Below are 22,343 nucleotides of genomic sequence, written 5' to 3' on the forward strand. Positions count from 1 at the left end.
AAGATGGCCGGCAGCACCGTCTTGAATATTTGACTTGGAATAAACTTGAATTACACTGTACTTGAATTATAAAAAAAGGCAAACATTTTTATTCTGTGGTCCCGCCAAACACCGACAACCTGTGTATGTAAGCCTTTTAATAAACGACATTCCAATCCTTGATCGGTGATTCACACACGCCTTTTTGCGCAAGTTTTCATTTGTCATTCTGGGGTGTTGCCCCCCCCCACTCAAAATAGCATCGTGCCCTTGCACATTAAAACGTATCTTTCTAGATTAAACTGCAGTCTGTAATCTCGGTGAATTCAATGAAGCATGACGACATTTAGAGGCATGAGTCACACAATGCCACGTGATCCTCCTCCCAGTTGTTCTTTCCTTTATCCCACGCCTGTTGCCCAGCAGCACTTTTCCATACTGCCCGTTCGTTCCCAATTGGAAATATCATCTCAATGTGCTCCTACACGTTTAGTTCACGGATGCTTCACGCAGAGTCCGCGGTGTCCTTGGCACAGTTACATCGAGCAAGCATCCCCGCGCTAAACTACTGCAAGAACAAGGCTTGTATTGGGAGGATGGTGTGAGTGCGTGCGTGCGTGAGTACATGCATGCGTGAGTGAGTGCATGTGTGCGCAAAGTTTGTTTACATGTGATCAGACCAAGGAATTCAAAATCTTGGTTTGCTGTATAAACTCCAGGAATGCGTTAGGCCTACGCACGTAGAGAAGCATTGCGCAACACGGGGGTTTGCAAAAACGCAAATCATGCGTGCGTTCATCAACTAGCTATAACGTCACTCGTTAAAACACCGACGCTGACAAGTTCCACCAAATGTTTGACATGAATTTGACATGCGCAAGCATCCTCCACTGCCCGACCTGGGCCGAGCTCTGCAGGCTCTGAGTGTGCGCTCAGAGTGGGGCGGGCAGAGGGGGGGGGGGGGGGGGGGGGGGGGAATGCTCTGCTGTGGCCCCATCCCGTCCACTGCTCCTAACGTGCGCTCCTCCATAACTCCACTCAGGCAGCACTTCTCCAGGTCCCACTGAAGGAGACCAGTGATAGTGCACATGCCTGATCATGCACATTGCTCCTCACACGAACGGAGAGCATCGATTCTGAACAACGCGCTGCCGGGGAATTGTTGCTTTGGGAATTTGTTTTGTTTTTACATTGCAGGTAAGTTCGCGTCTCAGTTTTTTTTCAATTATTATTTTATTGTAATTTTGTGTTATTACACTGATATTGGCTGCTTGATCTGCGCTGCTCACGTTGAAGTACAAGGTGGAATTCGAAGTTTACTTGGAGTGGGGTTATTTTCACCACGTTGTTGAGGAATCGTTAAAGATCTTAGAAGCGATCAGGTATGTGATGATAATAAAGCCTTAATAAACGTGTTTGCGACACATTGCAAACCAGTGGTCCATTTTAAACAAAAAAACACACAGAGGTTGGCAGAGAGCCAATAAAAGCCTCAAATAACCTTCTAGAAATGGGTTTATTGCCCCGAGTTCAGGACGCCCCAGACTGCCCCAGCAGAGCCTGACTGGAGGGGCTTCCAGCTCACCGCTCCCTCTCCCCTTCTGGTTGTCCCAATCTGTGGAGGGGACGAGCGTGTACCTGACAGCCTCCCCCTGGTGTAATGGTAGGGGTAATTTAAACCTCATTATCTTTATGACTATAATTATCAGGCTTTCCTCTTCCTCAGAGACACCAATTCTCCATTTCATGTTATTAAAACGGACCTATTAATAATCTGAGGTGTTCTCCACCTGCAACATGTCCAGCAGCAATATTCAAGATCCAGCTTGCAACCTGGCAGTGCCAGGTTTTAAAGTAATCACGCCGGTGTTATACCTGATAAACAAACACAGCCTCAAATGAAAAGACTGTGCAGGGGATTGACCCTGTAGAGACTTGTTGGGTTTTCATTCAGCTCTGATCTGTCCAATAATTCACAGTTGGCTTGCTGCTATCAAATTTTAGCCCATGCAGTGTGTGTACTGGCGCCTGTGAACACGCTCAGCTGTGTGTTACCGGCGATTAAGGCATGGCACCAATCACAAAGTGGACGACTGTCCGACCAGAGTTCGCCAATAGGTAATGTGCTCACACAGCACACTATCAGGAGTAGAGTATACAGCCTGTCAGGATTTGACGGCCGTGCTTCCTTCCCTAAGCCCCCCCACTCCCCATGCACCTCGACGAGGAATGCAGTGCTGCTGAAATGCAACACTGAGTTAACCTAAAGTTAAAGGGGAGGGGAAAAAAACTCAATGAAGTTGCATGAAATGAGATCTACGCTCCCGGTTGCATTTTCTGGTCTTGTTTTTACTTGTCTTATGTAACAATATGCACCACAAATGTTGAATTTCTTTGAAATCCATAGCAGGGAGCCAAACAGACCACACCAAAGCTATCGTATGTCTCGGTCTTTGAAACACACCTAGAACAACTGCAAGTCATGTTTTGCACTCACCGCCCCCCTCCACTACACCTCACCACGTAAACATTTGGTAAAAACAATGCGTTGGCCTACTTTCATTAAGGGCGGATTTTGCCCAGCTCTGTATCAGATTTCGGCCAGTCATGTTGAGTTTTCCACATAAAGCAAAGAAAAACATCCACACACACACACACAAACACACACGGGCTGAATCACTCACTTCAGGGCAGACTCACAGCCCTTGCTTTGTGCACAACAACTTCCCCTTGTTTCATTCTCAAATTCATTTTTTATACATGTCTTTGCTGTGTGACACACACTTGTAGCAAACGATGTGCACAATGAAACCAGTTCTTGTCACACCATCATCTCTGGTGTCATTCACAGCAAACGAGGCAACGGGATAGAGTTTCATTCATGCAGGTAGCAAACGGTAACACACTGGTATGCTCCGAGCCATTTAGGTGTCTGGCGTACAGCACAGGTGTGTCGGGCCCTTTCCACCCGATTTACAACGCAAATACAGTACGTGACACTGCCACCAGCGCAGATCTTGATTTACGTGGATCAGCAGATGCCACTGTAGACGCCTGCACATACCGTGACAAGCGCCATCCATCTAGCGCTGCCTGAGTGCTGTGGGTTTGTCTTATGTCCGTCTTCACACGATGTTTCTGATGCTCAGTTTTTTTTTTTTAATCGACAGAACAGAGCTGTGCCCTGGCATGTCTGCTCGCCATCCATTGTGTGTTCGGAAACTTCAGATGCAGTAGATCTATGACCGTGGAAATTGAGGCACACACGCCAACAACCACGTATACAGACACATGCCCTTCGACATGAAAGGCGCAGCAGAGTTATGAAGTGATTGCGATCAATCTTACCTACAATTGATGCAGGACGTCGGGATGGGGGGTGTGTGTGTGTTTGTGTGTGTGTGTGTGTGTGTGTGTCACGGATTCCCCTTAAAAGGTGTTTGACAAGTGGTTGATGTGAGGCCTCAATTCATCCAGTCGGAGACTGCTGACTCAACCGGACACACACACACACACACACACACACACACACACACACACACACACACACGCACACACACGCACGCACGCACACACACCTTCCCGCCCGTCACTCTGCCATCTGCCCCAGCTTGTTCCCATCATGGGTGCATATTGTAGTCTCGGTGCAGCAGGGATTCAGCTTGTCAAAGCACACCGAGCTGGAAAAAGCGATGTCAACGCTTATGAATGTCAGCAGAAAGTGCACCAGAGGGCTTTATTACGAACGCTTTGAACGCAGCGCGTTGGAGATGGACGTGTTCACTCACCTCAGGGTGGAGGGAAAGTGAAGCTACAGGAGTGGATCCCACTGTCGGTGGAATCAAATGATTACCAGCGGTGGGACTGTTTCGGGGAGCCGGGGTACGAGACATGCAGAGCGTGCAGACATGTTTTATAAATCTCATCATCATCATCCTCGTCATCTGATTAAATATTTCCACTCCATCTGACGGTGCTACCTCCCCACTACCTCCACTACCTCCACCACCTCCACCACCTCTCTCCCCGACATGGCCACCACGGGGCCAGACACAATGTCCCTCTCAGTGGGTGGCATGGCATTCCATTGTCCACGGGGAGACTTCAGTCATTACCTCGCAGGTGATGAGTTCTGCCCGGGCGCCCTGGCACACACTCTTGAGGCCGGCCCTTCTGACCCACCCCCCTCCCCACCCCCTGCCCCGCGCCTGGCAACACTAGCCCTCTCGAGCCGCTGCTGGGTTTGTGACAGACGTCTGGCATCAGAAGCTGAGCTCCAGTGTTCCAGTGAAAGCTCCTCTGCGTTATTACTCCCGCGGTGGCATTAAGAGGGCTTGTGGTGCCTGACATCAAGGTGTCTGTCTCCGCAGGCGCCCGGTCTATCCAGGTTCATGTTTACACAGGCTCCTTGGTGGGGCTTCATCTCTTTGTGTGGGACCTCTCTGTCGACGTTGCGTATCACTGTAAGGGCTTTCTGTTTGTGTGCTGTAACTATAGCACCTTCATCGCATCTCGGCTTGAGGAACTTCCAGATGTAATAAGGAGGAAAATTACAGTTCCCGGTTTCCGTTGACGAGTGTTATGTGGGTTAGATGAAGCACGTTGTGTTTAACCCGATGGTTTGTTTTTTGAGATGGAGACATCAAATATTTAGATTTTGGCTTGCTTTCTGGCAAAATGCTGCACATGAAGTTCAAACATGTTGTCTCTCAGATTCTATCAGATGTTTACAACCATAAGTGTAGTGGAACAGCGAGCCAGGTCTAATAACAGTAGACACTAATGGAAATCAAACTGCACTGCATGTGAACTCATTTGATATAAAGTAACATTGGATCAGAAAAACAGAAAAGCACAAGTTGATAATGTTACACCTTTGTACCTCAAAAGCATCTACCTCGTCACAATGTTAAGGTTACTTTAGCCTCACTTTTGTGCCAAAGTATTTGAATTGCTTTAGGTTTTATAAGGATGCAACACAAGAGGCTCCATCAACCCAGAAGTTTCTTTCAAAACAATTGTAGAATTAAAGCGATGGCTGCAGTTTCAAACTTTCTAGAGGAACCCCTATGGCTCAATGAGAGGATGGAAGACTAAGATACAAATTGTTAGCCTCATAGCATAATTACCCAAGTCATATTTTGGCCAAAATGTAACATCTGCCCAACTCTACTCTCCATACGCTGCTGGTTCATTGTGCCTCATTGGCTATGTCTATATATTGGCTACATCTGGTCGAACTTACTGATACAGCAAAACAAAAAAAAAAATCATGTCTTTTTCAGTTTTTCAGAAAACCTTTAAAATATGACTTTGGCAATTATTCTCAAAGGCTCTCTCTCTCTTCCTAGTGTCCGGTTGAATCAGGACATCTCCCTGATCTTCTGAACCAGCCCCCAGCACCATGATCAGAGCACCTGTCATCGTCATCGGCCTTGGTAACGTCTCTGTTCATATCCTTACTCCCTCTCCCTCTTTCATTCTATAGCTCTCTTTGTCTCTCTCCCCCTCTTTCATCCTATAGCTCACTCCCTCTCTCTCTCCCCCTTTTTCATCCTATAGCTCGATCCCTCTCTCTCTCCCCCTTTCATTCTATAGCTCACTCTCTCTCGCTCTCCCCCTTTCATCCTATAGCTCTCTCTCTCTCTCGCTCTCCCCCTTTCATCCTATAGCTCTCTCTCTCTCGCTGAACCCTTCTTTCATTCTATAGCTCTCTCCCTCTCCCTCTCGCTCTCCCTCCCTCCCTCCTTCTTTAGCTCTCTCTCTCTCTCGCTCTCTCCCTCTTTCATTCTCTCCCTCTCCCTCTTATCTCTTTGTCTCTCCCCCTGTCGATCTCCGGGGCTCTCTATTGATCTCCCCTTGACCGCACAGCTCCCCACACATTACAGTGTCATGTTGTTTGGCCGGGCCACAACAAGCAAACACGTCTGAATGGTGTCCCTGTGGATTCCACAGTCCCCGCTACGCATGTCTTCATAACAGGGCTGAATCCATCACTATTAGCTGCTTATTATGGTGGGCAGCGGATGCCAACCGAACACACAAAGCCTCTGCGTACAGTAAACACGCCTCAGTCGTGTTACCTTGACTACTGTTGCATGAAGCCATCTTGTCCGCCCCCCCCTCCAACCCCCCTTCATCCCCCACAGCTCTCCTAGTGTCTTGTGTTTGCTTGGCCAAGCCCAACGGATCGAAGAACAAGAAGCCGAAGCAAGGTACACACACACGCACACACACACACACACACAGCCCTGTAACCCCAGGTTCAACCCTGTACTGTATTACCCACCATCACGTCCATCCTGTATATCGCTTGAGGTGCTCCTTTCAATCAAATGCAGTTTTTTAATAAAAAATGGGCCGGAATCCATAAGCCCCAGTGGATAAAGAGCATGCCAAGCATTTTCTGGTTGTTATATAAAAATATTTTTTATATTAGATTGATGTTCGCATCGTCATCTTGAGTCAGGGGGGGAAGGTTAGGTGTCACAACTCTGCTTTACCCACTGGACCCCCCACGATGGTGCGGTCCGTGACCCCTCCCTCCCTGTCTGCCTCCAGTGGTTCCAGCCATAGAGTGTGATGTCCGAGCGGGGAAGGTCAACCTCCCAGAGTTCATAGTGAAGTGCCCCCCCCACTGCAAGGAGTCCAAACAGCAGGTCTACGGCACGGGGGTGTTCGCCTCCATCTCCAGCATCTGCAATGCGGCCATACACAAGTATCGTGTTCGTTCTAAACCTCTATTTAAACCTGCACTATGTACGGATTTACATAAGCGGCCCCTAGTGGCTAGAGTTGGAGCTACAGTTGGAGATGAATTGATTTCAGAAAATCGAATATAAAACTATTTATAGAGGAAATTCACTGGATGGACTCGTGAATGGGCACGTTTTATTCTTGGGAACATTTATAGTTAGGATACTTGTTTTAGTGGAGTAAATATTTGCAGTAGAAAAAGCACATACTGCAGGTTTAAGTTCTCATAAACGAGGTTCATGGGTTTTTCTTGCTTCGTCGTATTTTTGTGTTGGTGATGAAAGCTCTCGCTCTTCTCCCGCTCAGTGGGATCATCACCAACTCCGGGGGGAAGGTCATCGTGAAGAAGATGCCGGGGCAGAATGTGTACAAGGGCAGCAACTCCAATGGAGTGCGCTCTCTCTCCCTGCCCAAGTGGAGGGAGTCCTTTGTTCTCTCAGGTACCCGGCAACAGGACACGCAACATGTCACGAAATGACTTTTAATATCTGATATTAATGCAAAACTCATAATACTAACCCCATTACTAAAACAATGAATACGACTAATATTACAACCATAATAACATGTACTCATTATACTACGATATCACTGCGCACTACGATATGTACGCACTTAGTGCATGTTGTACATCCTAGCACTTGAAAATAGTACTTGGCATCGTGTAGCGTCTTATCCTAGCTGTCTTTGTTGCATCCGGGGAATGGGTTAACCTAGCAATTGTTAGTGGCTGGCACTTGGTTCTCTGAACATCCTAACTGTACCGACAGCGATATATTGTTTTCTTTCTTCTGACAAATGTACTTGTTGTAAGTCGCTTTGGGTAAAATCGTCTGCTAAATGCCCTAAATGTAAATGTAAATTATATCACATCTTGCTCTCACAATATGTAAATAAAAACGCTGTAATAGAGTAAAAGTGTTTTAAGCATTGTTATCATTGCTGTGTTTCAGTGGGGAAGCCAAAGAAAGGAGTGATCTACCCCTCCACCCTGTTCTTCACGCCCTCCAGACCAACCTACGTGAAAACCAGTGAGCAGTCCCACCTTTCACTTGAATGGAATTTCCCCCGAAAATATGAATAAGGGAAAAACACACCTGTGTACCTGACAGAACTCGACGCATCACGTTTTGTTACAGTTCAAAAGATCACTCATTTGGCTTTGGCTCCTTGAACTCTCTCCAGGCGTGAGCAGCCATGAGCTGGGTCCAGGAATGTGAAGAATCCAAGAGCGTAGCGCTGTAGCTCTATAGTGCCGCAGCCCTATAGCGCCGTAGCTCTAGAGCACCCTAGCTCTAGAAAACCCTAGCTCCATTGTTCCCGCTCTTGTTTCATTGACGTTTAATCTGCATCGCCCGCGCCCTCCTCCTTGCGTTACAGGCCAGAAGGAAACCACGACAACGATGGCACCCGAACCCATCACAACCACAACGCCAGTCCCCACCACCACCACAACTCAAGCCCCGACCACCCCGACCACCACCACCACCACCACCACCACTACGACTACCACCATGCCCTTACCCACCACCACCAAAGCACGCACCGCAATCCATAAGATCAGGGATGCAGGTAGGAGATATATCTATAATGGACACACAAATGTGACCATTATATTTATCACACCCACACATTTAAATGTTACATGCATGTAGATTTGATCCATGTATGTGATGGGAAGGATTGCCCATTCATTTGGATGCAGAAATAACAGAAATTATCACATGTTCTGATTATCATCTGCAAAGAGACGATCCAATAGTGCCAATCCAACCAGAATGATCCACTTCTGTTTGTTTGTCACCTTGAGACCTAATGATCCCAACTGACAACTGACAACCGGCAGTCTCTAAATTATTGCTTTGGCAGCCTTGTCGTGAAACCTTCATTTGCATCGATAGAGGAGTTGGACAAATGGCCTCTAGAGCTGTTACATTTGATCAAAGCACTCCTGAACCATCAAATGAAAAGCTCACCATGCCTTGTTTGTTCCTTTGTCTGTTGGTCTGGTATATTTATCCATACCCAAGACCAACATGCTAATGTATCACAAACCACATGTTCTCTCTCTTCTTCCTGCGCACCTCCCATCCATCCACCTCTTTTCTTCGTCTTTCCCCTCCTCTTTCCGTGACCGTCTCCGTCTCTCTGTCCTACACAGGCAGCAGCCACCCCTATTTTGCCTCTGTGGCCGCAGCTGCTGGTTCAAGTAAGTGAAGCCAGCAGGTCTGGTGTATTGGTGGAGGCAGGATGCGGTGGTGCTGGCTCAGCTTTGCTTAGCTGGTGGGCCTGTTGGTGGTGTTGGTGCAGGTGGTAGTGGGGTTAGCCCAGGGCAGCCACGGCGCTCGTGGGTGAGGTGAACAGCAGTAGTGCTCTCACACTAGTCCTACGGGACCGTAGTGTGTCGGGGTCGGAAGGCACTTGGGGTCAGTTCGTTAAAAGAATGAAAGGCGTTTGAATTCATTTTACGGACGTTTTTTGGGTTAACAGATGGTGGTAGTTGTCGAGGCCTGTGTATGTTGTGTGTAAACATTACAACAAACTAGTGTATTTTCCACTTAAATTGGCCCACCTTGTGTTATTCTCGACATTGCTGTAGGGCAGACTCAGACCGGCAAGGCAACCAGTCAAGGTATGTTTACATTCTCACAGTCTTTAAAAAGAGCTTGGGAAACTGTTTTGACTGAATATCCCGTGGTATAATAACCAACACGCCTACGTTTCTAGTGCTCAGAGGAAGTGTCTATCCGAATAGATTCCCAGCACGTGTAAATCAAGGTAAACCCTGCTTTAATTATCCTGATGTGTCGCTTTCGTTTATACTATGTCTGTGTTTGGATGTAGGGTTACATACATGCACACTCACCCATAACTACACAACACATAAAAATACACACACACACACTCACACACAAACACACACGTGCGTGCCAACACACACACACACACACACACAGGCACAACATTGAACAACACGCAACTAGAGTTCATATTTACACATGTACGCACGCTGCCCTGTTCTCACCGGGCCAAACTCTTTAGTCTCTGCATGCTATCTCTGTTGCCTGCTGCTGCACAGTGCCATTACTTTGACAACACCGCGCCATTACTTTGACAACACCGCTAAAACCAAGGGACCAGAAGGCTCCAGCAGAGCCTGTTTTGTTTCAACGTATTTTGTTATCTCTAAAAGGAGAATCCTCTGAAATCTCAGTATTCAACAGGATGGAAGGACGAGTGGAGGTTCACGTTGTCAATCTAGATATGAACTGTTGGAGGAAGGCAGCATCAAATGTATGATGTTTATCTTGGTGTCTCTAATATATCCACCACAACAACACAAATTAAAGGGGTGATATTATGCCATCAGGTGTGAGTGTGATCAGCCATTACAAGCCGTTTGAAAGTCCACCCAGCTGTATGATGGATAGCCGAGCAACATTTGCCATAGTCCACTGGGGAGGCTGGTAGACTGATCTATCCAGCATACAACTAGCTGGAAACACTAAAACACAGGAAAAGGCAGATGTTCAAACGGATGTGATGGCAAACCACACTCACACCTGGTGGCATAAAATCACCCCTTTAATCATGTTCTCAGCACCTTTGTGTGGATAGTGTTGTTCGGCCGGTCTTTGGCAAAGAGTAAGCCTTCTTCTACAACTGCAGCTCTATGCTACTAACACCTTGTACTCTGCTTGTCGCACGCCATTCATACAAACACATTGTTTACCAGCATCACGGTCACTGTGTGGGATGACCTCCTCTGTTTATTACCTTGCTGTCTCACGATGTGCTGTCATTGTGTTGCATTGTGTTGTATTGTGTTGTGTTGGAGTGCATTGTGTTACATCTCTCTTGGGGTCGCAGGTCTGCGCAGACCTGAGGCGGGGGCAGGGTCCACTATTCGAAGGCAGCCCATCGCTCCGGTTGGCACAGGTTAATCTTTGATATGCACTCACACACACACACACACACACACACACACACACACACACACACACACACACACACAAGAAAACACATGTATACATACACTTACACGGAAACACACACACACACACACACACACACACACACACACACACACACTGAGAGCCTGAAAAATATTAATCACACAGATGTAGGTTAAGTGTGGCCGTAAAGTGAGGTACACGCTCTGAAAGACAAACATGTGGCGTGCGTGTGGATTTCTGTTTGCAGTACAGGCCCATTCACACGCACACGACCGTCAGGGTCCGGGAGTTGTGGGTCTCGCGGCCCCCCGGACAAACACAGCCCAACAAGTGCTCACTCAGACATGTATGCACGAGAATCGACTAATTACCCACATGCCGCTGCTAGGAAGTACACATGCACACCAATACTTACATGTAAACATACACAGAGACCAATACTAACCTTTACACATGCAGACACACGCACAGACCAGTACTAATTTGTACACATGTAAACACACAAACATACAAGTACTAACCTGTACACATGTTGACAAACAGAGCGGCAATAACATTTCCACACACACACACACACACACACACACACACACACACACACACACACACCAGGTCAAGGTCAATAGCGGGAGGCAGCCGGGCAGCAGATGGTTGTTTTACTGGGAGAGAGTGAAAGCAGAGATCTAGGAGCCCTCCGGGGTTTGACCTCTGACCCCTCCTGGCTCCTGGCCGTCACCGTGATCTTGTGATCTCCATCCACTCATGGCATTCCTCCCCAAAGCCTCTGCAGGTTCACACACCACTCATCGCCCCTCATCGTATTCCCATATTCATATTCCGACCACTAAGATGAAAAGAACTACTGTATGTTTTAGGACCTGTGAATACACCGCGGTGTGTGATGTGAAATCAAACCGCGATTGGAAAAAGCCTTTGATTGCTGGGATAAATGGTGAAACAGTGGGGCATTTCCTTTCGACGATTGAAGCCTCTGCCCCATCTCTCTCTCTCTCTCTCTCTCTCTCTCTCTCTCTCTCTCTCTCTCTCTCTCTCTCTCTCTCTCTCTCTCTCTCTCTCTCTCTCTCTCTCTCTCTCTCTCTCTCTCTCTCTCTCTCTCTCTCTCTCTCTCTCTCTCTCAGCCTTTAACAGGGTGCAGCCGGCCCCAGCAGCAGAGAGGGTCCCCAGCGCTGGCCAGGCCAACCCCGGTAAGAACCAGCAGGCCCTGGATGGGGGACTATTATAAACAGTGCAGGAGGATGTGAGTAGGAGGGAGCATGACCTGCTGGACCCCAACCAAAGCCCCTCGACAGGGGATCCCTGAGCTCATCAACCAGGTTCAAAATACATGATTATCGAGAATTCACCAGAACAAATCTCTGTCTGAGGCTGAGGTTAAGCAGTGGAGTAACCCGAGAGGGCAAAAATGTGAGCTGTGATTGAAGCATCGGCGAAACACAGGACATGAGACGGCTCAAAGATGAACCAGACTCGTGAGTCTTGGGACACGTCACAGCTAGTTAGTGAGTCAGTAGGTCAGTTAGTCAGTTGACCCAACAGGGAAATCCTTTCCCACAAAACGACATCACGAGGAGAGTCAAAACTACGCATTAACACACATCACACAACTACAGACAGTTACACCACACACGGTGTTACACAGCAGCACACAATAGTGACAACAACATCAGACAGTAACACCACACACGGTGTTACACAGTGGCGCACACTAGAAGAGTGACAGGCAAAATCACCACAGAAACCCGAGTCATGGTTCCCTCTGCGAGTGTCCGCCGGCTCACTGAGCATCGGTGAACTCGGAGAACAGTTGGCTGCTCGCTCCTCAGATAAGAGCAGGCTGAGTAATGAACTGTTGTCAGTGCTGCGATACCAATCTGGCGCCCTGATCTCACTCGCTTCGGCCCTCGGCGGCTCTGGCCCTCGTCCACTCTGGCCCTCGTCCCTCTGCTGGTAAATGCTCAGAAATATGGAGCGAGATGAAAGACGAAACACCACGCTGTCCTGTGTTGTAACCAGAGGGAGGGAGGTAGGGGAGGGAAGGAGGGAGAGGGAGAGAGAGATGGGGAGGGGGAGGCGGGAGGGAGGGAGAGAGAGGGTGAGGTGGAATGGAGGGAGAGAGGGAAGGATAGAGAGGGGGAGGCGGGAGGGTGAGGTGGGAGGGAGGGAGAGAAAGAGGGAGGGAGGGAGGGAGGGAGGGAGGGAGAGAGCGAGAGAATGACAGAGAGGTTGAGGTTCGGAGGGAGGGAGAGAAGGGAGCGAAGGCTTGAGAGGGAGAGAAAGAGGGAGGGAGGGAGAGAGGGAGAGGACAGAGGTTGAGGTTCAGAGGGAGGGAGGGAGGGAGAGAGGGAGGACTAGAGAGGGTGAGGTGGGAGGGAGAGGGGGAAGGATAGAGAGGTAGAGGTGAGAGGGAGGGAGAGAGGGAGGGAGGGAAGGATAGAGAGGGTGAGGGAGGGAGGGAGACAAAGATTGCAATCCATGCATCTTTTCTAGAAGCAGTCTAACCCTCTGATCAGCCTTCCAAGGAATGTTGGAAGGCTGGTCTTGTTGTTTGTGAAACACAAATACCATGGTTGTCTAAAATAGGTTTGGGATGCCAAAGATACCAGAATTCTTTCAGCCCCGTTACTTATCAACAGTTGGGGTTTTTCCCCCCCACGTGGAACCTCTGATCCGAGTTCCATTCCATTCCACCATGCATGAGGTCCTCGATACCCACTTGGTAACCACAACAATAAGAGAATAGTATCCCCTTATTAAAGGGTCATCAAGTGGGTTCTGCAACATGGAAGCCATGGGCTGATCCAGTTTGAAACTGTCTCACCCAAAAGGTGTACAGAGGCCTCCTGGAACCCTTGTGGTCGCAACAATCACAGACAAAGAAAAAGTGGAGATTAACCGGGTGTGTGTTGAAGGTAATCCTCTAAAACCCCCAGGTTCAGGTCGAATTAAACCCCACTGTCTGCTGCTCTCTGGATGGGCTCTCGACCAGCGCCAAACTGTCCTAATCTCTGCGCCGGCCGAGTATACTGTCCCTGGTTTGACACCAGCGCTACAACAATACTCCCACGCTCCACCGTGCAGCTCGCTGGAGTCTCCCAGACCGGCTCCTGGTCAACAGGGACCCTGTACTGTGGCTTCACTCATATGGGAGCAGGGAGCCCAGGGCTGTGTGCTTAACAAGCTCCACGTCCACCATAAACAGAGAGGTTAATTAACGTGTGTCGCTGCGGGTCAGCTAAAGCCGGCCGCTAAAGTGTAGGGTGCCGCTACGGTGTATTTGTTTGGACCGGTTTGGGTCAACAGGTATTCCGTCGCCTCCTACGTCTTAAACAACCAGACTGATGCTCGACACTAAAGTGGGTTTCCGTCACTGACTGACAGTCTCTCCGAGTGCCTGCGCCGCCCAGAGCCTGAATGCGTGCCCCTGAGCAAACAAAAAAAGGCAGACAGCAGGTTTGGGATTCCTGTGCGTTTGGGGTTATCTTTCTGCCCTGAAGGTAGGAACGACAGGGGCCGGCGCGCAATTACTGAATTGAAAGCAGGCTGCAGTCCAGGGCCTCACTGCGCGTCTCCTGCTGATGGGTGAGACCGGGGGTGGTGCACAATGTGTTTATCCCCAGCGTGGAGACTCTGACAGAGTCTCCACGCTGGGGATAAACACATTGTGCGCGACCCCCGGTCTCACCGACGTGACCGCTCCTGTGGAGATCCCGGATAGGCCGGCTCTGTTGAGTGGCAGCCGCTGATGCCTGTAAATGAAACCGGGCTCTCTTCTCTGTCTTCTTCCTGTACAGCTTTCCCGCGACGGGATTGGCCGCCACCCCCCTTTGCACGTCCCGATTGGTTCCCTGGCGCCAGACGACCGGCAGGTATCACATCACAGAGGAGGGACTGTCCACCTTCGTCATTTAACCCTTCTTAAATCTCCTCTAATCATGTGGACAGGTTAATAGTGTAAAGGTGACCTCATGTTGAGGTGAACAAACAATAGTTTAGCGCAGCATTGGTTATGCTTCTCCAAGGATTTAGGAGGGTATAAAACATTGTCGCTAGAAGTTACAGTCCCGATCCGGCTGTAATTAGTGATCAGCAGCGAAGCACAACCCCTTCCCTTGCTGATTCGTCGACCCTCTCCCCTCACTGTCCAATCAGACGTCGGCTACGTGGCTCCGGACTCTGGCTACAGCTGGGGCGAGTCGGACACACCTGAGGCTGCACGTAAGTCAACACCAACCTACTGTCTTACACCTCCCTCCCTCCCTCCCCCCCTCCCCATCTCTCCTCCTGTCCCAGGAGCATGCCTCCCTCACCCCCCCACCCCTGCACCCTTGACCCCCCTCCATGGATATCTGCTTCTGATACATGTCTGAATGTAAACAAAGTAAAACCTGGTATCCGATGATTGGCTCCGTTCTTTCAGTGTGTAAGTGTGTCCATATGACAGGCCTGGCTCTCGGGGTTGGGGGGCTGGCTGGGGCTCTGTATGCCTGCCATATGGAGAGGCTCTCCGCCCTGTAATGTATGCCACAGCCGGGATGATACTGCCGGGTTTATTGTTTACGCATGTCAATAAAGACGCCGCTAGCGGTATAGTAGGCACGTGGGAATTCCTTTCATTGGTATGGGATTGGTTAGATGTATATAAATTGTATAAGAGAAGACCACATCCCAACCATGAAAATGTGTGGGTTTTTCTCTTTACGGGCAAACTGTTGGGACTACTAATGGGGCTTCACGCCATCCTCTTCTAGCTCGTCAATACAGGCCTGACTTGTCAGAGTATGAGCGCTGGTTTTATAACTATGGACCGTACCGTAAGTGACTTTCTACTTCATTTACTTGGAACTAACAAACGTCTAGGGGTTGGGTTGTCTTGATGCTGTCTTCACACACACACACACACACACACACACACACAGAGACACACTGACACACTGACACTCTTGATTACTGCTGTGCCTTTAGTATTTAAATACAGTTTGGTGTTATGTTTGAAGCTTTTATTGTTCCATGTGAATGCATCATTTTAAGGTCTCTTCGAAGGTGAGATCAATGTTATTTTAAACTTAAGTAGGATTCATTTCCCATGTAAACTTACCCTCCTACTTTCTCTCCATCATAACAAAACAACACCATTAAGCAACACCAAGCTATGTAGATAACATCACGAATGAAGAACCACCACACAACATTTATCTAGTTCTTTAGAACACTACGACCGAGAACAACAGTAACTCTGCACACAGAACTTCTAACCAGTGAGACAGCGCCACTCATGGTGAAACCCTGTCATTGCAACTGTACTACATGTTCAGAGACTGCACCAGATGACACCCGTTGATATGCTTCTTAAGGCAAGGATCATGACGCTGATTGAGGCTGAAGTTTTATTGTAGTGTTTGGCCACTCATTTAAAATCACAAGCGTCACAGCAGAACACACAAACGACTCTGTTAACCAATCATAAAGGCACCACAAAGCCCTCTTTTAAATGTGGGCCTGCAAGTCGTCTTGATACTGCGCTCGATTTCATTCGATGTGACCATATGTCCTGCAAATTGAAGACATTTGGGGTTCAACGTTGATCTTCTGCCAATGTCCAGATGAGTGTACGGGGTTTTGACGGTTTTCTTTATGTTCAGCACCCCGCGGCCCCGACTCAGAAGGCATTCGCAAACCAGCAGTAGACGCAACCCACACCAGAGGTGAGCCACTGCTGCTGTTATTACCACCAGCCCTCCTCCTGCTGGGCTGCTGAAAGGAAGCCGTGATTCTCTTCTGTATACTTAAACAGAAGCCGATGGGCCTCTTGTTAAGCTCCTGTTCCATTTTTGGAGAACAACCATCCCTCATATTGTTTGTCTACTTTGTGATGCTGGGTGATATTACAAGAGTCTACTTAATGTTATAAGCTTCGGCGTTTCGCCATGAAATGATGACATTTACACACAAAGCTACAGCTTGTATCACCCAATAGCTAATTCAAAGCACGGCGTGTCCGTCCCCTAAAAGAGTCCACCACTTTAGTTCCAAAACACAAAACCAAAACAAGGAGCACGAAACACAGACACCTTTTAGTAGCATACAACAGAACTGAAAGACTAACTAACCAACACATGCTTCAACAATGTGCCCCATCCGGGACACTACAATGTAATCCAAAAGGAAAGATCTCACCTGGTGTACAGGATAGTTGGGCCTTCCAGGCCTGAGACCATCCGGTATGGTGTGTTTCTTGAGTCACTTCCAAATAGTCTCCAGTTCTACACTCTAATGGTGGAATGAAACGTCAACAGCAAGCTAAAGCAGAGCTGTTCCAGGCGCCTGCATTTCTTCATGGCCCACCAACCACCAGAGCCTAAAATACCTGATCTCCTTTGTGTACTTCCTGGTCCCATCTGCCCCTCCCACTGTTCGAATTTCCCTCCATTCACTATCACCTGGCTGTAGCTCCGCCCCCAAAACCACTTAACTCCCGAACTCAATGGTAGTGCCTCTACAGGTTATGCGGTGTGATGTGTGTGTCATCCATAAAGAAATGGGCTTAACCGTGCACGGGTTACTTACTGTTTGAACCATATCCACACATTACCAGTAGGAGTGTGTGTATATGCCTTTCCTGTGCTAATATTGTGCTTCCCTCCATGCAGTGGAGCCGGTGGATTCCTGGAGGCCAGACACTCCCTTGTATGAATCAGGTGAGATGAGACGCCTGGCTCCTTTGCAACTGTTTCCCAGGCTCTAGTTAAAGCCTCTGATTTTACGGTTCGGTCCGAAGAAAATATCCCAAAAAAACATTGAAACCCCAACACGGTTATGTCGTGGATCCCTTGGTTTTGTCTTGTAATGGCACCTCAGGCATGCTGTGTTTTGGGGTTTATGAGGACGCAGAGAGAGCATGGCAGGATCAAAAGCGAAAAGTGATTTTCTTCCGACCTTAAGCTCAGCGCAGGATTCCTGGTTATTTGTTCTGCTTAGTCAGTGGCCAATTCAGTCCGCAAAAACATCCACCCGGTCCATTTGGGTTCTGACAATCACAGGCTGTAAAGGACTGTCTAAACTGGGCGCTCCACTGGTTATTCTAACGGTGCGCTGGATGAGAATACTCTTCTGGTAAGTCTTGATATCCACCACTTTAGAGGCAACTGGGTTTTCGTTTCCACCATCAATGTGGGAACATAAAATGTGAATGGTACTATACTAAGCATAAAACTGGCAACCCCTGAAATAAAAGTTAACAGAAAGAAAAATAATATTTAATTAGTACTTCAATTTTAGTACTTTATTTTTATCCAAGCATTTTTCTTGCGAACATAAAAGCATAAACAAGTGAACCATGTAAAGACATTCAAAGTAACTATACATATGTGTTGATCCTACGGCTGCATCTGTATACAAGAGAACCCTTCCTGATTCCCTGATACGACCCTGATCTGACCTCCAGGCTTCAACACCCGGGAGCAAGACCCCATCCCCAGAGCCCCAGAACCAGTGTCCCAGGGAGACCCAAGTAGGTCCAGTACCTCCAGCAACCAACCAGTACCTCTCACACACACACACCCCCCCCAACACACCAGACCCGCCCCCCTCCCATGCTCACTGAGACCCCCCCCCCCTCCCCGCTGCAGACTGCAAGGTGGACCTGGCCTTCCTGATGGACGGCAGCTGGAGCATCGGGAAGCGGCGCTTCAAGATCCAGAAGGACTTCCTGGCGGAGGTGGCCCAGGTCATCAACCTGGGGGTGGCCGGGCCCATGATGGGGGTCATCCAATACGGGTAACCAACGCGCTGTACTGTAGTGTTCAACTTCTGCCTGTTGGTCCGCTTTACAGTGAGTGGATGTTAATTAACTGATTAACGTTAGGTACTGAGGTAACAAGTATTGTCGTAGTATTAGCATAGGGGTTAGGGCGAGGGTTAAGGTTCGGGTTAGTGGGTTTAGGGTTAACCCTAACCCTATTAAATATTGTATTAATTAATACTTTAGTTAACATGAACACCATTACCTTAGTTAACTTGTACACCAGTAGTAAACATGAACACCATTAGTAAATTAATACAAGGCATTAGTTAACTGTTAATTAACTGTTAGTTAATTGTCAGTTAATTCGTATTGCTGCATTGACTAATGGTTATAAATTGCTTAATCAATGCTATTGCAATGTGTTGCCTTTTTGTTTTATAATTTCTCTGCGTCTTATAGAGGAAACTCACTGAGGTGAATGCGGTGACAATAGTTTTGTGTCGTTTCTCTCGCCTCGTCCCTCAGAGATGACCCGGTGACAGAGATCAATCTGAAGTCTTACTCCAACTCTCGGGACGTGAAGACGGCCGTTGATAAGATTGCCCAGAAGGGGGGCCTCTCCAACGTGGGTAAGCGATCGAGCTGCCTGGATGAACGCCACATGCTGGCTTTTTGCAAACGGCTGAAAGTGTGAAAGTAGAAAGCGAGGCGATTATCATGTTTTTACCCACTCGTCACTCACTCAATCTCCACTCACATGTTCTCATGCGAGGACGGAATTATGTCTAAATTTGTTGCGAGGCGCTACTAAATTACAGCCTAGCTATTGTAAGCCGTGGTTTTCGCCTGGTCTAACCAAAACGCATATCTTGGCTTTACCAGCCCAGGGGGTCAGCTTTCAAACTCTAAGTGGTGTTTTTCTGCCTCTCTCTGGCGTCAGCTTTTATTCATTGGACTTTGTGCCCGTGTCCTAAATGCAGAAGCCTGAAGCAAACTTTATTTCTGCGCTGATGTCCCTACTAATCAGACGACAATTCCAGTAGTTGTGTTTCGAGTCATACTTGATAACAGATCATTCCCTCTCAGATGGACCTGCAACTTTTCCTTCAGGCTCGTAATAAGAGCCTATCGAATGTGTTCCATATCTCAGATAGACTAAGGACAGACTCCACGTCTAAGGTCGTATATAATTTAGCATTGAGCACGGTAAACAATGTTAACCTGTCCCAGATGTTTCACTTTGAGCATCAGGCTTATCATCTCCACACCAAACCAAAGCCTGCCGCCGACAGACATCCCCTGAGGTGTTGGTTCTCCAGGATCGGCTTTGACCGCGCCGCTCTGCTGCCCCCTTGTGTCTCCCCAGGGAAGGCCCTCTCCTTCGTCAACAGGCAGTACTTCAGCGACAGCAACGGTAACCGGGGGGCGGCGCCCAACGTGGTGGTGGTGCTGGTGGACGGCTGGCCCACGGACAAGGTGGAGGACGCCTCGCGCCTGGCCCGCGAGTCCGGCATCAACATCTTCTTCGTCACCATCGAGGGCCCCGACGAGAACGAGAAGCTGAACGTGGTCGAGGCCAACTTTGTGGATAAGGTACTCTCTTCCTCACTCGGTTTAGAACTCTTCCTCAAGGAGTTTAAAACCCTTCCTCACTGAGTTCAGGACCCTTCCTCACCGGGTTTAGTCAGAACTTTTCCTCACTTGGTTCAAAACGCTTCCTCACTGGGTTTAGTAAGAACTCTTCCTCAAGGAGTTTAAAACGCTTCCTCAATGGGTTCGGTAAAAATTCTAAACCCAGGGGTTTAAAACTCTTCACTTGGTTTAGAACTCTTCACTTTGTTTAGAAAGGAGCTCTGAGACTGGGATCCAAATATCCACATCCAGACCTAATCACAAGCTCACGAATGCCCACCCGAGCTCACCGTGTTCCCCGCGGCCTCAATCAGCAACGTCTCCCCCTGCAGGCGGTGTGTCGCACCAACGGCTTCTACTCCCTGCCCGTGTCCAGCTGGTTCGCCCTGCGCAAGGCCGTGCAGCCGCTGGTGAAGCGCGTGTGCGACACCGACCGCCTCATGTGCAGCAAGACCTGCCTGAATGCCAACGACATCGCCTTCGTCATCGACGGCTCCAGCAGCGTGGGCACGGGCAACTTCCGCACCGTGCTGCAGTTCGTGGCCAACGTCACGCGGGAGTTCGAGATCTCCGACACGGACACGCGCGTCGGCGCCGTGCAGTACACCTACGAGCAGCGGCTGGAGTTCGGCTTCGGCCAGCACAACAACAAGGCGGACCTGCTGAACGCCATCAAGCGCGTCAACTACTGGAGCGGCGGCACCAGCACGGGTGCCGCCATCACCTATGCCGCCGACCAGCTCTTCAGCAAGTCCAAGCCCAACAAGCGCAAGATCATGATCGTCATCACCGACGGGCGGAGCTACGACGACGTCAGGGCCCCCGCGCTGGCCGTCCACCGCACAGGTGAGGGGGGGGCGGACCGGGGGAGGGGTAAAGCACACGATTATGACAAGACTGACCCGACATCGATCCGATAGCGAGCGCGACGTGGTCTCGTCACTGGCATGATGATGACCGGTAGTTAGCCGACGGACACGCATGCTAACCCTGTCCGAAGGCCCCCCTTGCTTCGTCGCCTGTGTGTGTGAGTTCACACAGAGGTGCGGGGTGGGGGTGAGCGTCTGCATGTGACCTCAGCAGGGCGATGTGAGGCCTGTTCATAACCCGCCCTCTCTCTCTCTCTCTCGTCCTCTTGCCCTCGCCCTCTCTTTCCCTCATTCCGTCTCTGGCCCTCTCTTTCTCTCACACCATCTCTCATTCTCTCTCTTGCCTTCTCTCTCTCTCACGTCCCTCTCCTCTCTCTCTCTCTCTCTCCTCACCCTCCCACCCACCTCACCCTCTCGCCCTCCCTTTCTCTCTACTTCTCCCTCTCCCCCATCTCTCTCTCTCCTCACCCTCCCTCCTACCTCACCCTCTCTCTTCTCACCCTCACTATCCTTCTCTCTTTCTATCTGTCTCTCTCCCCCTCCCTCCCACGACTCTCTCTCTCTCCCCCCCTCTCCCTTCCTCTCTCTTTCCCCCCAGGTGTTATTGCCTACTCCATCGGCATCGCCTGGGCCGCCCAGGACGAGCTGGAGTACATCGCCACCGACCCCGACAAAGAGCACTCCTTCTTCGTGGACGAGTTCGACAGCTTGTACAAGTTTGTGCCCAAGATCATCAACAACATCTGCCAGGAATTCAACTCGCAGCCACGGAACTGAAGCATGGCGGGACGGGGGGACAGGGGGGGGGAGACCGCCCTTACTAAGTTAAAGTTCCTATTGACCAATCAGATTAGGGGAAGGGTGGCTAGGGGGTGGGACAAATTGGGAAGGACATATGGAATAGGTGGGGAAGGGGTTGGGGGGGGGGGCAACGTCAATGTCTATTTGTTAGTTGTACGGTGAGATCCGTTTGGGGATGGTCTTAACAGCAGACAGGTTGAAAACGTTAAGCGTTCTTTCGCCCAGATTGCGGTCATAGATTGACTGCAGGGTAAAACTATTTGATTGTGGCAGGTGGGTCAGTGTTCAGGAATAAGGTGAGGGGTTGGAAGAAAAAATATTGATCTCAAGTTAAAAGGCATTATCTGGCCGGACACTGGGGACCACAAGGCCAGTGGAAACGTTGTGTGTGGATGACAGTCAGTGACGCTAAGGTAACAGGATGTACTCTCCATTTCTATTGGTGCAATGTAAAGTAATACTACCTTGTATGGCCTGTGGAGAGAGTTTAGCGTTCAAAGGAACGCCTGGCAATTCCTCCTGCGGCTTACCCTGAGATAAGATGAGGCAAAGGTGCATTGTGAACTTCGTAATAGAAGAGACATTGTT

General features: G+C 49.2%; 1 protein-coding gene across 5 annotated transcripts; it reads left to right on the forward strand.

The window, feature by feature from the left end:
• The first annotated feature begins 991 nt into the window (after positions 1-991).
• vit (vitrin) lies at positions 992-21,799 on the forward strand. Of its 5 annotated transcripts, XM_079728981.1 has the most exons (23): positions 992-1,176; positions 5,331-5,417; positions 6,129-6,194; positions 6,541-6,697; positions 7,042-7,175; positions 7,689-7,766; positions 8,116-8,307; positions 8,897-8,944; positions 9,335-9,367; positions 9,463-9,513; positions 10,606-10,674; positions 11,831-11,896; positions 14,504-14,578; positions 14,862-14,927; positions 15,461-15,523; positions 16,352-16,414; positions 17,360-17,407; positions 18,154-18,219; positions 18,338-18,485; positions 18,979-19,082; positions 19,820-20,046; positions 20,418-20,931; positions 21,553-21,799. In XM_079728981.1, exons 2-23 carry the CDS (start codon positions 5,384-5,386, stop codon positions 21,729-21,731), a joined length of 2,481 nt encoding a protein of 826 aa, XP_079585107.1. In that variant the 5' UTR covers positions 992-1,176; positions 5,331-5,383; the 3' UTR covers positions 21,732-21,799. The 5 variants fall into 5 exon arrangements, with proteins under 5 accessions (XP_079585107.1, XP_079585109.1, XP_079585108.1 ...); XM_079728983.1 differs by lacking the exon at positions 15,461-15,523; XM_079728982.1 differs by lacking the exon at positions 8,897-8,944.
• The last annotated feature ends 544 nt before the right edge of the window (positions 21,800-22,343 follow it).

Source organism: Pollachius pollachius (genome assembly GCF_949987615.1).
Source record: "Pollachius pollachius genome assembly, chromosome: 2".
Taxonomy (NCBI): Eukaryota; Metazoa; Chordata; class Actinopteri; order Gadiformes; family Gadidae; genus Pollachius; species Pollachius pollachius.